The sequence below is a fragment of the Numida meleagris genome, chromosome 21, assembly GCF_002078875.1.
Source record: "Numida meleagris isolate 19003 breed g44 Domestic line chromosome 21, NumMel1.0, whole genome shotgun sequence".
NCBI lineage: Eukaryota > Metazoa > Chordata > Aves > Galliformes > Numididae > Numida > Numida meleagris.
In genome coordinates, this window is record NC_034429.1 from 50661 (window position 1) to 69938 (window position 19278).

The 19278-nt window shown below is 44.8% G+C and overlaps 1 protein-coding gene across 15 annotated transcripts in view; it reads left to right on the forward strand.

Annotated features, from left to right (window-relative positions):
* The window catches only part of AAK1 (AP2 associated kinase 1), a 67417-nt gene that overhangs the window by 41850 nt on the left and 6289 nt on the right, over nucleotides 1-19278 (forward strand). For 6 of the 15 annotated variants that reach the window (XM_021374731.1, XM_021374729.1, XM_021374732.1 and 3 more), the window contains 4 exons: nucleotides 7433-7534; nucleotides 9009-9110; nucleotides 9632-9742; nucleotides 12799-12903. The exons of 2 other annotated variants lie outside the window; for them this stretch is intronic. In XM_021374731.1, coding sequence (XP_021230406.1) covers nucleotides 7433-7534; nucleotides 9009-9110; nucleotides 9632-9742; nucleotides 12799-12903 — 420 coding nt within the window. Of the gene's footprint in view, nucleotides 1-7432; nucleotides 7535-9008; nucleotides 9111-9631; nucleotides 9743-12798; nucleotides 12904-13816; nucleotides 16672-19278 lie in introns of those variants that run through there. 7 more of the 15 variants (XM_021374733.1, XM_021374734.1, XM_021374737.1 and 4 more) reach the window with 5 other exon arrangements.

The following is a 19278-nucleotide window of genomic DNA, read 5'->3' on the forward strand; positions in this document are numbered from 1 at the left end:
CTCTAGGTGTGCCCCTTGGATCATAGAGCTGGGGCTGACCTGCATCTCTGAGTATGGCAGTGTCTCCAATTGCACATTGCTAAGCTGCCTTCATTTTGTGGAGAAGCAACTGAGTTGTGTTTAAACGCTTGCTAAATGTTTGTGTCTGAGAAAACAAATCGCTTTGAAAACATTTCACGTGTTTGTTTGTTTTCTTAAGGCTGAGGATGGATGGCCTTCCCAGAAGCAGAAGTGTGAGCCTGTCCCCTTTGGTTACAGGAGCAGTGTTATTCAGGAAGGCTTTCAGCCCAAGCATAAGTGAGGCTTTGATTTGGTATTTCCTCTGTTTGCCTTGCAGAGCCTCTTAGGTCAGCTCTGTGCTCTGAGCCCACGCCAGCTGAGGTCTGGCTGAGAGCTCAGCTCCTCTTTTTCTGCTCAAGCCACAGACATGCTCCTCTTGCACCTGAGCGTGCAGGTGGCATTGCCTGGATGTTGGCTGGTGCTTTCTCACCTTTCATCAGTATGCTCAGAGGCAAAGCCAAGCCTCTGTATCACAGATTCCTGAGAAATTAATCAATGGTGTTTAAATAGCTGTAGGATCCATCCCCAGACAGCCCAAAGTCATTCGAATCCCAGAGTTATCAGCTCTGGGCAATAATCAAATGAATGTAGAAGGGTCATCAGTATATTCCTATTTCTCCGTTGTGTAAAGGCTGCAGTTCCTAATGGAACTGTAACTAGTAGGAGGAGATAGCGAGAGGAGTGTAAAAATATGGAAGAAAAAATCTGTTAAATTAAGGGGAAAAATTAAATATTCACGCTGGAAACGTTTTCCTGTGTGCATGTGTAGGGAAGCGAGCCAAGTTCTTAACAGGCTTATTGCAGGCTTCACTTGGTGATCAATCACTAAGGAGTATTTGATCAGAACAGTAATTTTTATGCTACGTGTGTCTACTTAACATCCATCAGTATACATTTAGCTGAATGAGCAGGAAAAGGCAGAGTTTTGTGCCAGGTATCCTGGAAATGTGAGATTGAACAGAGTTGGGAAGCTTCTAGGTAGGTTATTCTCCTCATTGTTGAGGCTGGAGTGGATAGTCCCAAGTCCAAATTTCTGTACCTTTGATATAGTGATATACCCAGTGAGAAATGCCTTTGGATGTGTTGCCAAAAATATTCCTTTCCAATGATTTGAGGGTTTTTTGGGGGATGTGGGGGGATGTCTTCCACTCTAGTCCCAGCTGAGCGTTCTCTGGTACCCTGTGCTGCAGCCCTGGCTGATTCTCTTTGCAGCAGCAGAGCTGGGTGTGGGTCCTTGGCAGAGCGAGCAAGGAGCAGCTGCTGAGCAGCAGCACTGAGGTGAGAGCTGAGAAAGAGCCCTGGATGGAGCACAAACCCTCCCACACTGCTGGCTGTGCCACACTGCTTCGTGCATTATGAGATAGTGGGGCTTTCAGTGGCCTCATCCACCAAAACACTGCCTTTGCACAATACATTTCTTCCCTCCCACCCCTTTTCTCTTTCAAACATGTCATTCTTTGCATATTTACACAACCATTTACTCCCTGCAGTAATTCATCTTAATTACAGTGAGGAAACAGTCGTGGCTTTAGTGCAGTCATTTGGAGAGTAGCGACACGAAGCAGCGCTGTCTTGGCCATAAAAGAAATTGAGATTAGAGAAATTCCCTGTCCAGCACTGCAGAATAAAGATGCAGACATAGCTGGCTAGGGAAGCACGGCGTGCCTGTGCCATCTGGGCACAGGCTGGGGATTCTCACTTTGAATGAAAAGGCAAATAGCATCCCTTATTGAAGAGCTGTTGTCATGTCGGAGCTCTCTGAGGCTTCGAAATGGCACTTGGAGAATGGGGTTTTGTTGTTTTCATTTCTTTCAAATCCCCACGGGTTTGTGTGTGTTTTACAGGGGGGTGCTTCTCTGGGCTGAGGAAGGTAACACAGATTGCAGTGTAGCTTCAAATCTAAGTATTTAGGTGTGCACCCTTGGCCTGTTTCCTAACCCTAGCTGTCAAAAAGTGTGGACCTGGTGTCTGTTCCTAAATATACAATTGGCTGCAGAAGTACAAGTTCTGCTTAAAACTGGGTATTTTTTCTCATAGCCTTCTAACACAAATCTTCAGGAACATGTTTTGCAGGCTTTCCAAGCAGCATGATAGTGCAGTGTGTGAGCTGGGGGTGAGTTTCAGGCTATTGCAATGTTTAAATAACTGAGTATGGGTAAAAAGGCATGAAATATTGAGCTCAGACTGCTAGAAACTGCCAGTTTCTGCTTCTGGAAGCATGAGTTAGGACTCAAACATCAACATCCTTGTCAAAACACACAAGTTGACCTGCTTTAATGGGGCTGCTGTTAGTAGGGTAGTAGGGCTGTTACTGTTTTCAACCAACATAACTCCCTCTGCCCTAGGCCCATAAAGAAGATAACTGCATATCCATCTATTTGAGGTTGTTTATAGTGACTGTACATTGCTTAATGAGAAATTTTCATCCAAAATGATGCATTGACTGGGCTTCAAGTGACTGTGGGCGTGTGTTGAGTACAAACAACTTGGCTTTATATCTTGAGTTGGGAAGATGCAGAGTGGACGCTCTTCATCTGATTACCGAAGGAATTAGTGCTATGTTACTGACAGTGCAGCAGGGTGTCTTGATGATGTGGAGCCACAAAGCCAATGTACCACTAGAACCTCAAATAAATAAGCATAAACAGGCTCTGTGTTGTTTTTATCAGAGTTTCAGCTTGATCTGAAGGAGCGTTGTTGGACAAGTATTGAAGAACTTCATCATAGAATGATTAGGGTTGGAAAAGACCTCTGAGACAATCAGGTCCAGCCCAAACCCATCTCACTGTGCCTGCTCCCCACGTCCCTTGGTGTCACCTCCCCATGGTTCTTGGGCACCTCCAGGAGCGGTGACTCCACGCTTCCCTGGGCAAACTTGAATATTCAACTAAAATGTTATGCATTTGGTCTCTTCTGTTCTCTGGTGTTTACAGAGAATGTGTGTATACATCACTAGCAAGTGACCTGCTTTAAATAGATATATTTTTCTCTTCTCCTTCTATTTGCACTATACAAGGAACAATTCATTCTGGCAGAAACTCTATTAGGATAATTAGTCCAGTGCCTTCCCTTGATTAGCCAAAGTCCTCTGTGACTGCATAGTGTGCAAGGCTTCCTTGAACACTTGATCAATCACTGGGCACAAAACTTCCTGAGCCTAATCCATCCTTTCCCTGGTAGTTCTCCCTCCCACTCACAGCACGTTGGCTTGGTGGGATTTTTACAACCTTGTCTTTTCTTTCTCAGTTGACATCCGAAGAAAAGAACTCTGCTGTGTGCTCTATTGAGTTGTCTTTCTTTTTGCTATTCCTCTGCAGTACACGAGTGAGTAACGCCCGCGCTGTGTGCGATGCCTGGCTGGTGGGCACCTTGGCTTTGAGATGTTGCATCTGGATTGTTTGGTGGTTCAGCAAAGCGTGCCAGGCTTTGGCCCTCTCTTGCCATTCTAACTTGCAAGTCTCTCAGGAATCTTTACCCTTCCTAATAGCCTGCTCTAACTAAAACCTCGTTTCCCTCCCCTATCTTTTGATAATTTTTGACATCACTCTTCTTAATCTTCGAGTGCTTTCTGCGTAGACTTTGTTGCTTTACAAGTGCATCGCCAAGTAGAAATGCAGCATGCCAACTTTGGCAGTGGTGACGTTGCAGATGCAAAGTGCACATTGACTGATTGTGAACTTCCAAAAATTAGAATTGTGCATGTTTTGGAAAAGAAGCAATCTGAGGAGAAAGGTCAACGTGTTCTTACAGGATTGTCCAAAGCTGTGCTCCTTAATTTACGCATGGAATCTGATCTCTTGCTTTCTTGCCCCATGATATAAATCCAGAATTAATTCTACTGATTCTAAATGGCATTGCATCCTTCCAATATCGACGTAAATTGGAGGAAAAGCTCTTGTGTTCATCCCCTAAGGAGAAGCTATTTTGGGGGGGAATACCCCTGAGAGTACCCAGTTGTAGGTTCTACTCTTGCTTTGCTTTTTCTGCGGTGTGCTTTGTTTACTTTAACTATAATAGGAAAAAAGAGGCCAAATGATAGAAAACACTGAATTTAACTGCATGGTGAATGGTGCAGAATGTGCTTTGTCCCCATACATGCACAAAATTAACTGCAATGGATCCTGAAACTGCGGCATAGAAGAGATTCATCCCGAGAGCCACAAGAAACTGGCACCTCTTGTTCATACTCCAATGGAAGATCTTTGCTGTGGGGATGGCAGTTAAAAGATTTTCTGAAGAAGTCCATGCCCAAGCCTGTAGCATTCGTCCTTTCCATGAAACGTTGTGTGCTGTTTTCTTGCTGTAAACTGTTCTGCAGTTGGTAATAGCTTTGTGCTTGCATGAGTTGGAGCTGGTGTGTTTGTATGGGAGACCACTAATCCCCATTTTTCCTTCTTGCACAGCTGTATTTCTTACCCATCCATATTAGTTCTCGCTTCTCTCCATCTCAACCACGACTTCACTTGGAGGTGAAGCAGCTTTTCTCTTTTGAAATGAGAAATTAAACTTGTGCTGGATAAATCCTTTGGTTGCAGGAGACTACATGCTGTTCTGTATCATGAGAGAGCCTAGTTCTTCTCTCAAGGGCTTCATACAGTTAAACAGAATCTGCCTAATGTTCACGTGGAAGGAAACAGCCTCCTTGGGTTCCTGCTGTCATCACTGGGGCTGTGGTGGAACAGGGGCTTAAGAATTGCCTTTATCTGTCACTGCAAAAGCACGGAGCGTTCTTGGGCTTAGGAATGTCTGCTGTGGATTCTGAGAACCTTAGTACACGTGTGCTTTTTAAGAAGCTTGTTGTGTTAAAGAGACCAGACTTTGCTGTAATGAAGGTATTCCTGCTAGCTAATGTGGAACTGTTTGTTCTTGTTATTTTCCCATCACTTAGTGACTTTTCTATTCTTTGGCTTTAGCACAGGGCGCTAGGCAATGTGGAACCTGGGGAAGTGAACTGCTAAACCTCGAAACAGAGAGACAACCTGATTTTTATTGTTACTTTTGGTATCTCCTTTCCCATTCTTCCTGATGCCTTCTTGTTTTCGTGAGCTTCTCAGCCTCACACAAGAGGGATAAAATTCCTTTTAATGACGCACTAAGAGTTGCAGCGACTGCATGCAACAACAGTGACAGGTTAGAGTCTGTAACAAAGGATGCAAGCGTGAAACAAGTAACAAAATAAAATAAAGAACCACTGTCAGCTTAAAGCTTTTCATAAGGTCGGCTGAGCCCGGGGGATGGGTGGGAGTAGAATAAAAGGTTTCTCCTTGTAAATTCTACGTGTTTAAAAGATATGGCTTCCAAGTACCTGGCTGAGAGAGCTTCACTGTGTTAAGTGGGAGATCTGCAGTATTGGAAAAGGACAAAGCTGTTTGGAAAGGTAAGGGGGGAAAGAGGGAGACTTGAAGGAGCAAGACATCTGGAAACGGGCTCATAGGAGGAATGATTCCAGGTACAGTATATGTGGTTTGCAAGATGCGTGTTGATGCCAGTCCTTGAAGAGCTGGGCATTTGCAGGCAGGCCTGGTGTAAGAGTCTGCTTTGAAAGGAGTTCCTAGAGAATCTCTAAAGTGTAAATGAGCTCCCTACAAACGTATGTGTCACTTCATAGCTTACAAACTTCATCTCAAAGGAGCTAAACCCTGTCTGGAATTGCCCAACTCTGAGACAATCCCTAACTTCTTTCCACAGTTTTCCTGTGCCTTGCTGTTTGGGTTGCTTTAAAGCATTACTGAAGTCAGCTGTGCTCTGGATGGACACTTATCTCAACAAACTTCCCATTTGGAAAAAGGAGTTGAGCATGTTCCCTGTCCTCTTGTCCCCACGTTTCTCTCCTGTGCTGTCTTTTCCCAGCGTGCTGCAGTCAGTTCCTGAGAGCCATCCCTCTTCCCTCAACTCTTTTTGTTGCCAAACCCTTGCTCCAGCCTCCGTGCTCACCCATAGGAAGCCCCTTAGTGTGTAGTTGAGAAGCCATCGATGATGCCTCTGTGGCTGTTCCTTCTGCAAATCCACTTCTTAAAGAAAAAATAAGTATTCCTCACAGAGATGGAAGGCTTCAAGTACAAGAACACTGCTCCCACTGGGCTTTGCCTTTCAGTTGCCCTTCTCCAGGCCTTTGCTGATAGAGCAGCTGCCTCTTGGGTCCCTTTTTGGAGCTTCTTCCTCCTCCTCCAGTTGCTTTGATGCATTGACTTGTCAAGTTTTTTATGGGGAGCAGAATTTGTCCTGCCTTGAATAAGTAGTTCCAAAGCCACTAGGCTATTTTATTATTTATGTAGGGCAGTAAAAAAGATTGATACTATTACTATGCATGTAACAGTGCAACTTAAGCTTTTCTTTGGCTTTCTAAGTGTGGTAAGTCTTTTATGTAGCAGTATCCCAGAGCCTATTCTTCTGTGCAATTATAAGCACGTTTTCTTTGGATAATAAATGGTGCTAGCCTCTGACCTCGGAACATAAACTACAGATGTAAAAATGCTGTGTAGGCATAGCTGTGACATGCCATAGCTTGTTCTGATGCTAGGTTATAAATGCATTGGAATGACCAGATTTGTCCATGTGCAGCAAGTTCTATGAGTGCTGTTCTACTGAAGGAGATTACTTCTAATGAATACTAAAAAAAAAAAACAACAAAAACTGAAAGTGAAATAACGAAGCTCAATATTGAAAGCCTGGTTAGTTTGACTGAAAAACCACTCAACCCCCCAGGTTAATAATTCAGGTTAATTTTTTACACAGGCAGTTGAAATTTCCCTGTGCCAAGGATAATGGAAACCACAGGAGTCACACAGTGGAGAGGAAAACACGTGGTTTTGAAGCCTGATACCTCAAATAATTGGCAGCCAGGCAGCTGTTTACCCCAGGGGCAGGTTCTGATGCCTGGCACTGTAGTGTCTGTCTTCTAGTTTTGCATGAGCCCTGGAGGACTTAAAGTATTCTATTCTTTAGCAAATGAATAAAAGCCATAAACCGAGCTCTAACTTCTGATCATCCCTTCTGTTTCTTCCCATTATATAAATCATAAAACAAAACAGAGCTCCTTAGCATGTGAGGGTGAGAGTAGGTTTTGCATTCAGTTTTCAGTGGCTCCTATAAGCCGTATTACAGTGGGCTTTTCAGGAGAGCCCATGGTGGGTGAGGATGTCCTCAGCTTTCTGGGTTTCTCTGTCAAAGAAAAGAAAACCATTTTGCTTTGAGGTCCTTAATGGAAAGATGTTCTCTGCGCAGCAGTGTTACTCGCACACAAAATCCTCCAGTTGCTTTTCTGAGGCTGATGTGATGAGCGACTGAATTGAGCTCCTGATTAACGTTGTCTTTTTTTTTTTCCTTTTGCTTTTTTCTCTGCCTTCCTTCTTCCTTTTCCTGCTTAACCCAGAAAAACTGATTGAGGGACTCAAATCTCCTGAGACTGCGCTTCTGCTCCCTGATATCCTGCCTCTCGCTGACCCTTTCGGTAGCACATCAGATGCTGTGAATGGTAAAAACAAACAAAAGAAACCAGCTCAGGGTACCTCCTCCTCCCCTCTGTCTGCCACAGCATGACTTGTCCTGCATGATAACTCTGCGCGTTTACCCTCCTGGGCTCTGAAAACAGCTGCTGATGTTGGTGAAATGCAATGGTTGGAAGCTGTAGAGCTTGGGTAGAGGAGCTGTCGTCATCAGCTGAAGAAAATGCAAAAACCCTTCAATTTCTGCAGAGGGCTGAGTGTGTGCCTGTTCCTGGGCACCCAGCTTGCCCTGCATCAGCCCTTGGCCAGGAGGGCTGTGTTGCCTTTGTTCTGGGGCATATGATGAGAGTAAACGTCCTGGGCTGCCACGAGCCTGGATGCGACAGGTTGCAAGGCAGCTTGAAGATCTGAGTGTTGCAGAGTCAGATTTTGACCGACTTGCCAAATGTATTACAGAGTAATAATTGCTGGCTGCAGTTGCTTGCAGTCAGCTGCTCACGGTTTTGGGTCCAAGCCAGCGTTCCTTGGCGCTGGTTGCAGCCTTGTAGCTTTGAATGGAAAGGTAGGAAATGAGTTGCCTGACTATAAGACTTCTTTTCTTCCTCTAGCAGTTCCTGGCAGTTGTCTGAATGCTTTTAGATCATGATCCTACAGATCACAGAGACTCACTACACGTGAACGTTGGTGTTCATGGATCAATCTTAGGTTGCTAAACCATTTCTGGTCCTGGCACTATGTGCATCCTTGTTCTGCAGTTTCACTTTTTAGCTCATGACCTCGATTTTGGTCCTTGAGGAAGAGAAGCATTATACCTGGTGGGTGTGACTGTGGTGACGGTCATCCTCTGTCTCTTCCCCTTGGCTTTAAGGATTAAATAAACCCAAATTTTCCTGTCCACCCTATGTAAGCATCTCCCTTTGTATCCACGTAATGGATATCAGTGTTAGGCAATGCTGGTGTTTTCAGTAACATGCTGAGTTCCAAAACTTGTCACCTCTCACTTGGGGCAGCTAACTTTGCTCCACTGAGCACTTCAAAATGAAAAAAGATCCCACACTGTGGCTGTGCACAACCTTACCTGGAAACGTGCTGGGGGCTCACCAGTGACTTTTTAATGTTGCAGGGAGACTCCTTAAAGGTCAGTGTTATCTGTTCCTGGAAAAGATCCTTGCAAAAGCTTGTGATTGCTTATCTTGGCTGCAGGACAGCCACTGTTAGCCTCCAGTTTCAGCCTTTGGATAGCTCAGGTTGGGCTTTTTGCACACACGCATCCCAAAACAAAATAGAAAAAACTCAAATGCCCCAAACATGAGTGTGTGAATCTTCCCCTGTAATTAAGTTAACATCAGACTGACAGCATCTTGTCGCTCCCTTTATAGCTGCCATGTATTAAAGGATCACGAAAGGATTCAGACAACTGTCTGCTTTGTTCTTACTTACGTGGTGCCTTGTGAACTAACCTCTGGCTTCTTCTCTGCTCTGGTATTTTGCACGTTTGGAAAGGAAAACCTGACGTAGCTGTTGAGAGCCTCATACCGGGCCTTGAGGCTCCGTTGCCCCAATGCCTCGTGTCCCAGACTGAGTCGGTTGCTTCCAACAGGACAGGTGGGTGAGGCAGGAGGGGCTGTGGGTGCACTGCCCTGGGGTGGGCTGTGGAACAGTGCTATAGTGAATCAGAAACACTGGCTGTGTGGGCTGGAGGATCTCTTCTCACTGCTTTTCCCACCAGCGTAAACTGTGCTTGCTTGTATGTTTTGTAAGTGAATGCTGCTCGGTTCCTTAAGGTTTGAGTGGTACAGTATTGCTTCAGCCCACCATCTCAAAGCATTGCTCTGATGTACTCTGAAACCTGGAGCATCACTTGTGTGGGATTTCATTATCAAACACTCTGCTTCAGAGAGCTGTTAGCACCGGAGAATCTATTGTATGTTGCTAAAGGTGTGGGGAATCCTTCTGCCCTGAGCACAGAGCAGTAAGATGTTTTCCATTACAACAAATGGTTTGTGCTGGCTTTGCTTCAGTGTGTTGTACTCTAAATGGATGGGAATAGGGCTGTGCCAACATGAGCTTAACGCTGTCTGTGTCTTGTTCTACCTGGCTGCCTTGGGATGCTAACCTGGATTCAGACTCTCTCACTGGGGAAGACTCTCTACTTGACTGTTCTCTGCTTTCTAACCCTGCTGCTGACCTCTTGGACGAGTTTGCTCCTGTGGCTTTCACGGCTCAGCCCCATAAAGGTAAACTGTTCCTTTTGCCTCTCATCCTCACCAGCCCTGGGACTGGGTCTTTACCTGACACGAAGCGAGAAGCTGATTGTAGTTCGTGCTATGACCCATGTTCTGGTGGTGGCTTTTTTTTTTCCAGGCCATTGTTTTATTTTCTTCCCAAGCCAGTGAAACTTGTAATGCTCACTGAAGTACTAAAGGGAAAGTACAGATCGAAGTGTCCAGCCTGATTGTAAATGTGGAGGGGTGGTATTTTCCCCAAGACCAAGTGACTCGGTTGAGTTTGTAGGCTTTTGTGTGCAGCCCTTCTTCAGGTTTGTGAGCGAGTTCGCTTTCATTTTGCCTTTTGCACATGTGATCTAATGCCTTGCTACTGGAAGTGAGCCTGATAAGGATCCGTGCTGGTGTCAGAGGTTTCTGAAACCAATGGAACGTGTTTTGTTTGTCAGTGTTCGTGTCTGTAGCACGTGACTGAGCCCCTTCAGATCTGGAGGCTGTTTGTATTTTTAGAGGTTAGCAGGCGGAGTGTCTCCAGTCAGCTGCAGTGTCACAGCAAACATGAATGAGAGTCTAAAGTACAATATCCAGCTGAGAAACGCTAGAGTTGTACACTAACACAAGACAGCAGAGCTGTGGAGGAGGAGGAGACGGCGTGTGATGATTCCTAAGAGTTGCAGCTCAGCCCTTACGGGACTGATTACTTGGGCTTATAGGGGAACTATCGAAATACCGTGCTGTGCTCTGAGTTCTGTTCCCTGTCCCAACCCTGGGAAGTCACCTTCAATCAGATGACTTTTTTTCCAGGCTGCAGAGCATCCAGCTGAAATCTGGGCCTTCTCTATGGTGTAGTTGGAATAGTTCGAAGAGCTCTCGGCTGATGTGACTTGCATGGTCAGTTCTTCCTGCTCCGTTCTGGCACGCTCGTGGGTTAAAGCAGTTGTGAACTGTGTGCGTGTGTCCCTTGAGGACAATGACAAACATTTGCAGACTCACAAGCCATGCTTGTAGTGAATACTGGGAGCAGGACCAGAACTTCTGTGCTATCTTTTGCCTTGAAAAGACAGGCCCAGAGCTTGAATGCTAACCATGGGTGCCCCTTAGCAGTGGGTTTTACTTTGCTCGTTTGGTAAGTATCCCTGTAGCAACAGAAAATGATCCCTCCTCAGAGGAATTGCTGTAAAAACAGTCTGTAATCCATTTTTACACTTGATGACACTTCAAAATTAGGTTGTGTTTTTTTTCATAGAGCTTTTGGGATTAAACAAGCAGTTGTTCTAATTGCTCATTGCTATAATGCTCTTCCATGCCGCTTTATTCTGAGTAAATGGCTTCAAATGTATGTTGAGCAGTTATTGCTCCGTGTCTGGAACGCAGCAAAGCCAAAACATTGTTGGTGTGACTTGATGAGAAAACGAATTAACAGGCTTCTGCGTGACTCCCAGGCTGCCCTGCTGAGCCCTCTGGGGTGAGAGGCTCACGCTTGCCTGGGAAAGTGAGACTTCACCCGTGTGGTGTAGGGAGGAAGAGAGGGGGAAAGGGGGGCAAAGCATAAACTCATCCCAAGCTACTTCATGGCTTCTCCTCACGCACTGCTTTCATAGCTTTGGTGCTTCCATTATGTATATTTCTCCCTGCTTTTTTTTTTTCTGTTTTAATTATCCAATCTTGGCTTTGATGTAAAGCACTGGTGGTACAGCCAGCCTTTGGAATTGCGGTGCTGCAAGTTATCAGTGGGACCGTGAGCACTTGAGAAAGCAGCCACATTTTGGGCATGGACTGATGCTCCAGCCAAAGCTGAGCACCTTTTCCTTTATGCTTCCCTGGGCTGTTGTGTTCTAGGGGTGCTGAGGTTTTTCTCAGCTTTCAGGATCCCTTAACTTGCGTTTCCTTCTATAGCTTCTTGTGCACCGAACCCCAGGGGTATGAGCAAATGTAATTACAAGTGAAGTGAGATGGAAATAGGTTGCTTGCAGAGGTTCCCAGGTGTGTCGTAAAGAGCCACATGTAACTCCAGAGACACTGATGACAAGACTTTCTGATAAGATGAAATGTCTTTGACGCTTCACACCCTAACCTTCTATAAAATCTGTATTCTTTTCCTGAATCTGATCCTCTGGAGGACAGAATGCTTGCACAGATGGCTCCTTGCATCACCCAAAACTCGAATTTGTCAGCTTTTGGTAGAGGACTTTTGTTCGTGGTCTTGTAGGAATGTTCCTGTTCCTTGGAAACCGTTGACTTGTACATGGCCTTGCTATGCTTTCAGTAGTACTTCGGGTAGTACCTGAGAAGCAGACCTTGGAAGGTATTTTAGATGTCTGAAGAAACTAGTAGCGGTGCAGTCAGAGTGTGGAAGTCCCTGAAGGTCTGTGAATGCTTGGTAAGGCAGATCAGTGTCTGACCTGCAGTGGAGGTGGCTGAAAGCCTCTCACCGAGGGTCTAATTCCTGTTGGCATGGTTTAAAATCTATGGAATGACGTGCCAGAACTGCTCGAGCTGCCTTTAAAGTCTCTCTAGGTGTCTAGTTACATCTCAGGCTCCTTGGACTCTATATTGAACTTGTTTTTATCCCTGTGGGTGAAAGTTCAGGGGTTTTGCCTCGTGTAGATGACTGGAATTCCTTCTGTGTCTTTTCCCAGCCCTTGCCTTCTCCCTGTGCATGAGAGCTGGTAACTGGAGAGCCACATCGCTCTACCAAAGTGCACTATATCTGATGGCCACGAGATGATGACATAACGTACCCTAAGTCCTTTCACCACAGCACTGAGCTATGCCAGCTGTTGAGCCTTTGAACTGGCTAAACTTTGTTTTGGTTCTCATGACTTGCCTTGCCTTTTGGTTCAAGTTTTGGGTTTTTTTTTTCCCCCTCGACTTTAATATTTAATTGGCTCTTTTACTTCTTACCTTCTTTACCGAAGACTTACCGACTTTATTTCACGTTTTAAATGAAACTCCTGCTTCTAAACCCTGTCTCTGAAAACGTTAAGATATTCTAACACTTCTTGGCAATTCTAACCAGCTTTCTCTGCTATCTGCTTCTATACCTCTGTTTCTCCTTTACGCTGCAGAAGATACTAACCTGATAGCAGGCTTTGATGCTCCTGAGGGCTCTGAAAAAGTGACAGAAGATGAGTTTGACCCAATTCCAGTGTTGATATCCAAAAATTCACAAGGTAAGCCAGGATTTGGGTGTGAAAAAGGGAAAGAAAAAACAAAGAAACAATGAACATAAATTAATGCTGGGGCAGTGGTACTACAGCACAAAGTAATGCAAATCACAAATGATAAGGTATTACCACTGCAGTATTTAGGGAGCTCAGTCTTCCTCTGATTTGTATTGGCCCTGAAGTGTCTCTAGATCCTTTATTTGTGAAAAGGTTGCACGGCCAGAAAGAGATTGTAGACTTACAAGCACCTTCAGGTCCCATGAATTAATTCCTGCCAGTCTGCCAGGCAGGGCACACCAATACCTCTATGGCTAAAGTACAGTGCCAAACTCTTATCCTCCAAGCTTCTTATTTACTGTTCAGGCCAGTGGAAGGAGATCCTTTAACTTTAAAGTGAACTTGGCATGATGCACAAGAGAGGGAAGTGATAAGAACCATTTATAACCCCGAGACTCCTGCTGGAAGAGAGTTAGTTTTTCATTTCTGATTGGTGGTTTTCAAAGGTGCTTGTGGGAACTGAGCGTGAAAAGCCTGGTAGATGGTACCCACCTCCTTTGAAGAGCTTTGAATGTTCTTAGTCCTTAGGACACAGACTGCAAAGGTTGTCCTTTCACAGCATTCCTGTCACCTACATCATATTAATGTGATCTCTGCAAACAATTGTAGCATTAAGCAAGGTTGAAACCAAGGAACAGCACTGGTTCCCTAAAACACATGATTCTGCTGAGTAGGCAGGTGGTTTGCAGTATGGCCAGTCAGATGGATCTTCTCTGTGCAGTCAAGCCATCAAAAGGCTTTACCAGCTTTTGGTATGCTAGCATAGGCTTGAAAACACACTACAGAGCTCCTTTTGTCTGATTATGTTTTTCAGTTTGGTAGAACCTTTTTTGACTTCCCTAACTGCCGTTTTCGTTTACAGCATGAGTGTGCTGTACACCTGCTCTGCATCTAATGCTAGCTTCCAAAGACTGATGCCCATTAGAAAATGTTCTCAGACATTAGAAACTCTGCTCCGGCTGAAAGTCAGAGAAGATTTCTACCAAAGTTGGGCCAAGATAGGCTACCTTGAATAAAGAAGAGCATCTTCCCTTCAGTGTCAAAGCACCAATTATAGAAAGCTCAACTCTCCCTGAAGTGGTTGGAAGCTCAAAAGATGCTCTTAAAACAGCAACTAATTTTCAAGATGTCTAACTTTGAACAATCCTTTCCACTCAGAGTGCTTGTGGTTATGTTATAGATCCTATAGTAAGGACAGAATTCTGCAGCTTAGATGTAAACTGGGGAAAAAGAAATGGTTTGTAGAGATTCCCCTTGGCAGAGAAGCTGCTGTGATGTTTTTCTATGCAAATCTAGCAAGCTAGGTCTGGAGGGGAGGGAGAGGGTGGAAGAGCAAGCAAAGGGAATGTTGTTGCTATCGTGATGCAAGTAATGAGAAGAGCTTGAGCAAGTTTTATGTTTTGCTTTGACTTTTTTTTTTGTCTTGCTTGCTCTTGAACATCTGAAACTGTCGTGTGTGTGTCCTGTTCAATACTGAATTCCTATCTCTCACACTTTCAGGTGGGCATTCTAGAAACAACAGTGGAAGCTCTGAGTCCAGTCTTCCCAACATAGCCAGGTCTTTACTGCTGGTGGATCAGCTCATAGACCTGTAGCAGTGACACAGTAGCAGACGCAGTTTCTGTAACGTACCTAACCTTCCGTTTTCATTTCCAGAAGAGTTACCTTCAGTTGTGATTCTTTTTGTTGTGGTTTTTCTTTTTTTTTTTCCCCTTCATTCAAAGAAAAAAAACAAATCTTGCCAACAGGAGACAGTCACCCACCTTTCTCCCTGTCTTCCCATGCCCCGGGAAAGATTCTGTCTCGGTTCTCCAGGTAGCCCTCTCTAAAGCTGGTAAAAACCTGCTGTGGTTCCTTTGCACCTCTCTGCTAGCCTGTGTCTAAAGGGAGCACCGTCATTAGCCGCCCTGCTGAGATGTACACATAGCACCATGGAAAGCCTGACTATAACTGATGTAGATAACTGTAGCCGATGTATGATCCCTGTTGTACAACAGACTCCTTTCTCCTTAGAGTAGTGCGTAAAAACTGTGTTCCGATCTTTGCGTTTGTGTTTCTGGGTTTGGTTTTTCTTCGGTTCCTGTTTCTTTTTCTGAGGAACGGGCAGGAGGAAGGGGACAGGTGAAATCAGTAGGGACGCCCCTCTCCTGCACAGAGCAGGTTAGGAGAGCTGGTGTTTCTCCATTGCCAGCATATGCTTCAGAGGAGGAAAAAGCACTGAATTCTCCTGCAGTAGTCTTGCCTAGTACCTCTGGTGATGGTGCATATGAAGAGAGTTTTCTGGACTGCCCCCAGCTCATGGTTTGCTGTTTAACAATCCTGCTTGTGAATGGACTGTGCTTCTTGGGGCGGGGGGGGGGGGGGGAGGGAAAAAAAAAAAAAGCAAAAAAAAAAAAAAAAAAATTAAAAAAAAAAGCCACCAGATTGTTAAAGCTGCAAAAATGATCCGAAGTGAAATATAACAAGATTTCGAACCAAATATATGTGAGTATGGCTGTGATTAGCTTTTTGTTGACTTTTTTTCGAGGCTGAAAAGGGCATTGTGGCAGCAGCAGGTGTATTTTCTGTGACTATTTCTGTGTTTGACTCGGAAACAAAAAAAAAAAAAAAAAATCCCCCCCGACCTGCTGTAAATGGTGTATGGAACAAATTGTCCTACGGTTGTTTGTCTATTTTTACTCCTGGTTTTAGTCAAGCATCTGGTATCTGTCCTGGGTTCCCCGTTTTCTCTTGTAACTGCATATAGTGCAAACCAGTTCAGTATGGAACCTTTCCTCTTTCTGTAGACAAAGATTACTGTGGGCTTTATTCCACTCTTTGGTCTTTGTGGATCAAGCATGTACTTGGTTCAGGTGGTTTGAAATAAGTGCTGCTCCAACTCGATGGGTTTTACCTTTTCTTTTTCCCTTTACACGCTTGGTTTGTCTACTAGCTGGGTACGCTGAACTTGTTTTCATGGGCTTACGGTCATGAAGTCCGGAATTTCTATCTTGTATTTGAAAGCTCTTTCTGAACAGGAGGACTCTTCCTCTGTAGTGGAATTATTACTAGCTTACTGCTAACCTTGTGTATGTGTATGTAGCTGTATTAGTAAAAAGTGCAGTTTCCCATGTGTGAAAGTATGAACGACTGAAACATGTATGACCTCTCGCTAAGAAGGAAAGAAATCCAAGTTTGTGACTCCTCCTTTCCTATCTCCAGTATCTCCGCTGTTCCCCCCCCCCCAACACTTAGTTTAACAAATTCTGTAAATAGAACGACCATCAATCGTGTCTGCTCTACATTACTCTTCTTTTAAAACCTACACTTAATAATAAAAGTATTGCTTAAGTGTGTTGTATCATTACATGTGTATACTGCACTTTCCAAGAGAAGCTTTACATGAGAACTATGGAAATGACCTTAGTAAAATTGTGGATAGAACTTTATTATTTTTTTGTTTTATATTCCTAAAGCACAGGCAAGCTGGACTGGAAAACATGAAGATGTTATAGATAGAAAGTTATTGTATAGTCAGATACTGAGAATATATGAAAAGAGAATGGATTTTAAAAAGTAACCATCTACTGTATATTAGAAACAAAGATTTCTGTGAATTAAAGTACTTTTAAAGAATGTTTAAGATTTTAAATCTAATGGCACTTGTTCAAGGGTTCTGGAAAAATATAAATGCACTGGGTTGTTAATAATGCTATTAAATAAGCAGATGTGAATGTTCATTTTATTGCTTTTTCAAGTAGCCGTTCATGGAGCTGGGTGGGAAATACAACACAACGGAAGCACGTGTGTTTAGAGATGTTGTCTAAACCTGCTTCAGCAGAGAAGACTCGCCACATGCTTGCTAAATGAATGAAAAATGCGAGAAATATGAAGGGGGGGATGGATATATGGGGTTAATTTTAAGCTCTCCTAGAGGCAACAGGTCAGTGTTGGTGTGCTGCTCACAAGCTAAGGAATTTGTGTGCAAGCTGCTGCTGTGAAGGAGCAAATTGAGCTTTCAGCCAGGGTCCACGTGGAAGAAATTTGGCACCATTATTCCTGACCCAGTGTAAAAAATGGTTCTCTTACGGCTGCAGCCTTGTTTGGAGCTGTGGGAAATGTTTCCTGCCTCCTTTTGAAGGGTTGTAAGGTTCGGTGTTACGTCATACAAACCTGCAGCCTGCAAAGAGCAGCAGGGTGATTCTCTCCTGTACCTTTTATTCACATCAGGGTCAGGGAGGAGCCTTTCACTCCCACTGGGCTTGAGCTTGTAGTGCCTTCGTGTCCCTTTTGGCATTGGTTGTTCTGATGGATCCTCCTGCTGGTACACAACTGCAGTACACAAAGCAATTTCCCTTCAGCTCAGGGCTATGCTCGAGATGCAAGAATAAACTCTGCTTTTGGGGTGGTTAATTTTTATATGGGAGTGGGGCAGGTGGGCCTCCCACAACTCGGAGATGGGCAGATCTTGTCTCTGACTACCCAGTGTCAGCTGCAGCTGCCTCCAAACCAGGCCCTTGTGGTCCTCAGTTCTGCCTGCCCCCATCTTCACTGGGCTCCTGGAACTTGCTGGAACAGGAGGTGAATGAAGGACTGGCCCATGCTGCAGGAGCTGTGCAGCCTGACCACATGGGCGTGCTGCAAAGTCTGAGAGCTGGCTCTGGGAGTCTTGGCACTGGTGGCTTTGTGGCAGACCACCTGCACTTAAACGTTGTTTTTAGAGAGGAACTTCTAAGTGCATGGTAGTGGCCATATTCCTACTTGGAGGAGCTCAAGAGGTCCTGTCCCCACTGTGTTCTTCAGCCTGAAGCCTCCCAGGTTATCTTCTCAAGTTGCTTTCCTAAGCCACCTCATTAAAAAACCTGATATATTAAAAATAATCATGTTACTGAAATGGATGCCGTTCAGACCAACGGCAGCTGAGCAAGTTTTGGAGCTACCCAAGCAAATGCACAAAGTGGAACATGTGGGCTCCAGCAGTTGAATGGCTGCACGAGTGTCTTGAGTGTGCGCATGTCTGTATAAAGTAAGTTATTTTCTTGTTAGCCAATACAGTTCCTGGTTCAGAACTCTCATAGGTGGTACCAGCTGGTAGGACCTGGCCTGGGTGTTGGGGAAGAGAAAATGTAACATAGGGGAGTGCTCAGTGGGTGAGGCTTACTGGTCTGCTCTGCATCATCCCTATGACTTCTTTGAGGTGTGGACGCTGCATGTTAACTCTGCTCCAGCACAAAATGCAGAAGGGAGGGAGCTAATTTTTTTCCCTGCATTTTTCTTGCAGTTAGTGCATGCAAGTGGTGCCTTCAGTTCCTGCCCTGCCTCACTTTGCACAGTTGTTTGCGCCATGCAAAGTGTGCCAAAACCAGAGCGTGAAATCCCTTATTTCTGGAAATGAAGGACACCGGAGCTGCTCCCTCTGTGCTGTGCAGCAACTTTGGGTAAAACTACTTCATTTTGCTGCCTGAATTGTCCTGTGATGTGGAAAGGGTGCTACAGAGCCTCAGCATTTTGGTTGTTCGCTCTTTCAGGAATGAAGGAATGAGAAATCTATTCACCCTTCTAAAAAGCCGAGCTAGTGATCTTGCTCAGGAGTAACTGTACAGGTTTTTTTAGCTGCCTGTTACCGTGTGCTGTTGAGACCTTCCTGACTTCAGCCAGATGGAATCAGTTGTTTGGTCGAGAAGCAGCATTAGGCTCCAGGAATGTCTCTGCCTTCCCCTGGTGGTTCAGGCTCAGGTCCAGAAGTGAGATCATCTCAGTGACTGCTCTGCCTCCTTGCAGCCCCTGTAAAAGGGAGAGGAAATGTTTTACAGCTCACCCATCAGCTCTTTCAGTACCTTGCCACTTCTGGGTGGTGCTTTCCATGAAAGATGGGAGCCCTGTGTGTCGGTGCTATAGCTCAGGCTGTAAGTGATGCCTTCAGGTTGCTGTCTGCATGTAGAATTGTGACCTATTCTGTTGGGCTTTGCAGGTAATCTGGAAGCAGAAGCTCTTCTACGCACACCTTTCCTAGGGCAGGGTGTGCTCAGGTGTGCAGAGGTGGGTTCGTCACTGAGGTTCTCCCTTAGTAATAAAACTGCCTGCATATAATTGGGGAATTGCTCCTCTCTTCAGATAATTGCCTGGTATCTAACCGCAGAATAAAAACAAATGTACTCCAGCATCCGAACGTAGGAGGTTATTGGTGGTGAGAGGAAAGGTCGAAGCCACTGTCTGATGGGATGTGTGCCCAGCTGAAGTGAAATGCTGGCACTGTAGCAAGGGAGAAAACTGTTTACAAGTATTCCAAGCTCTTCTCACTTATGATGGGCAGGAAAGCAAGAAAACAATGGGATTTTTTTTTCT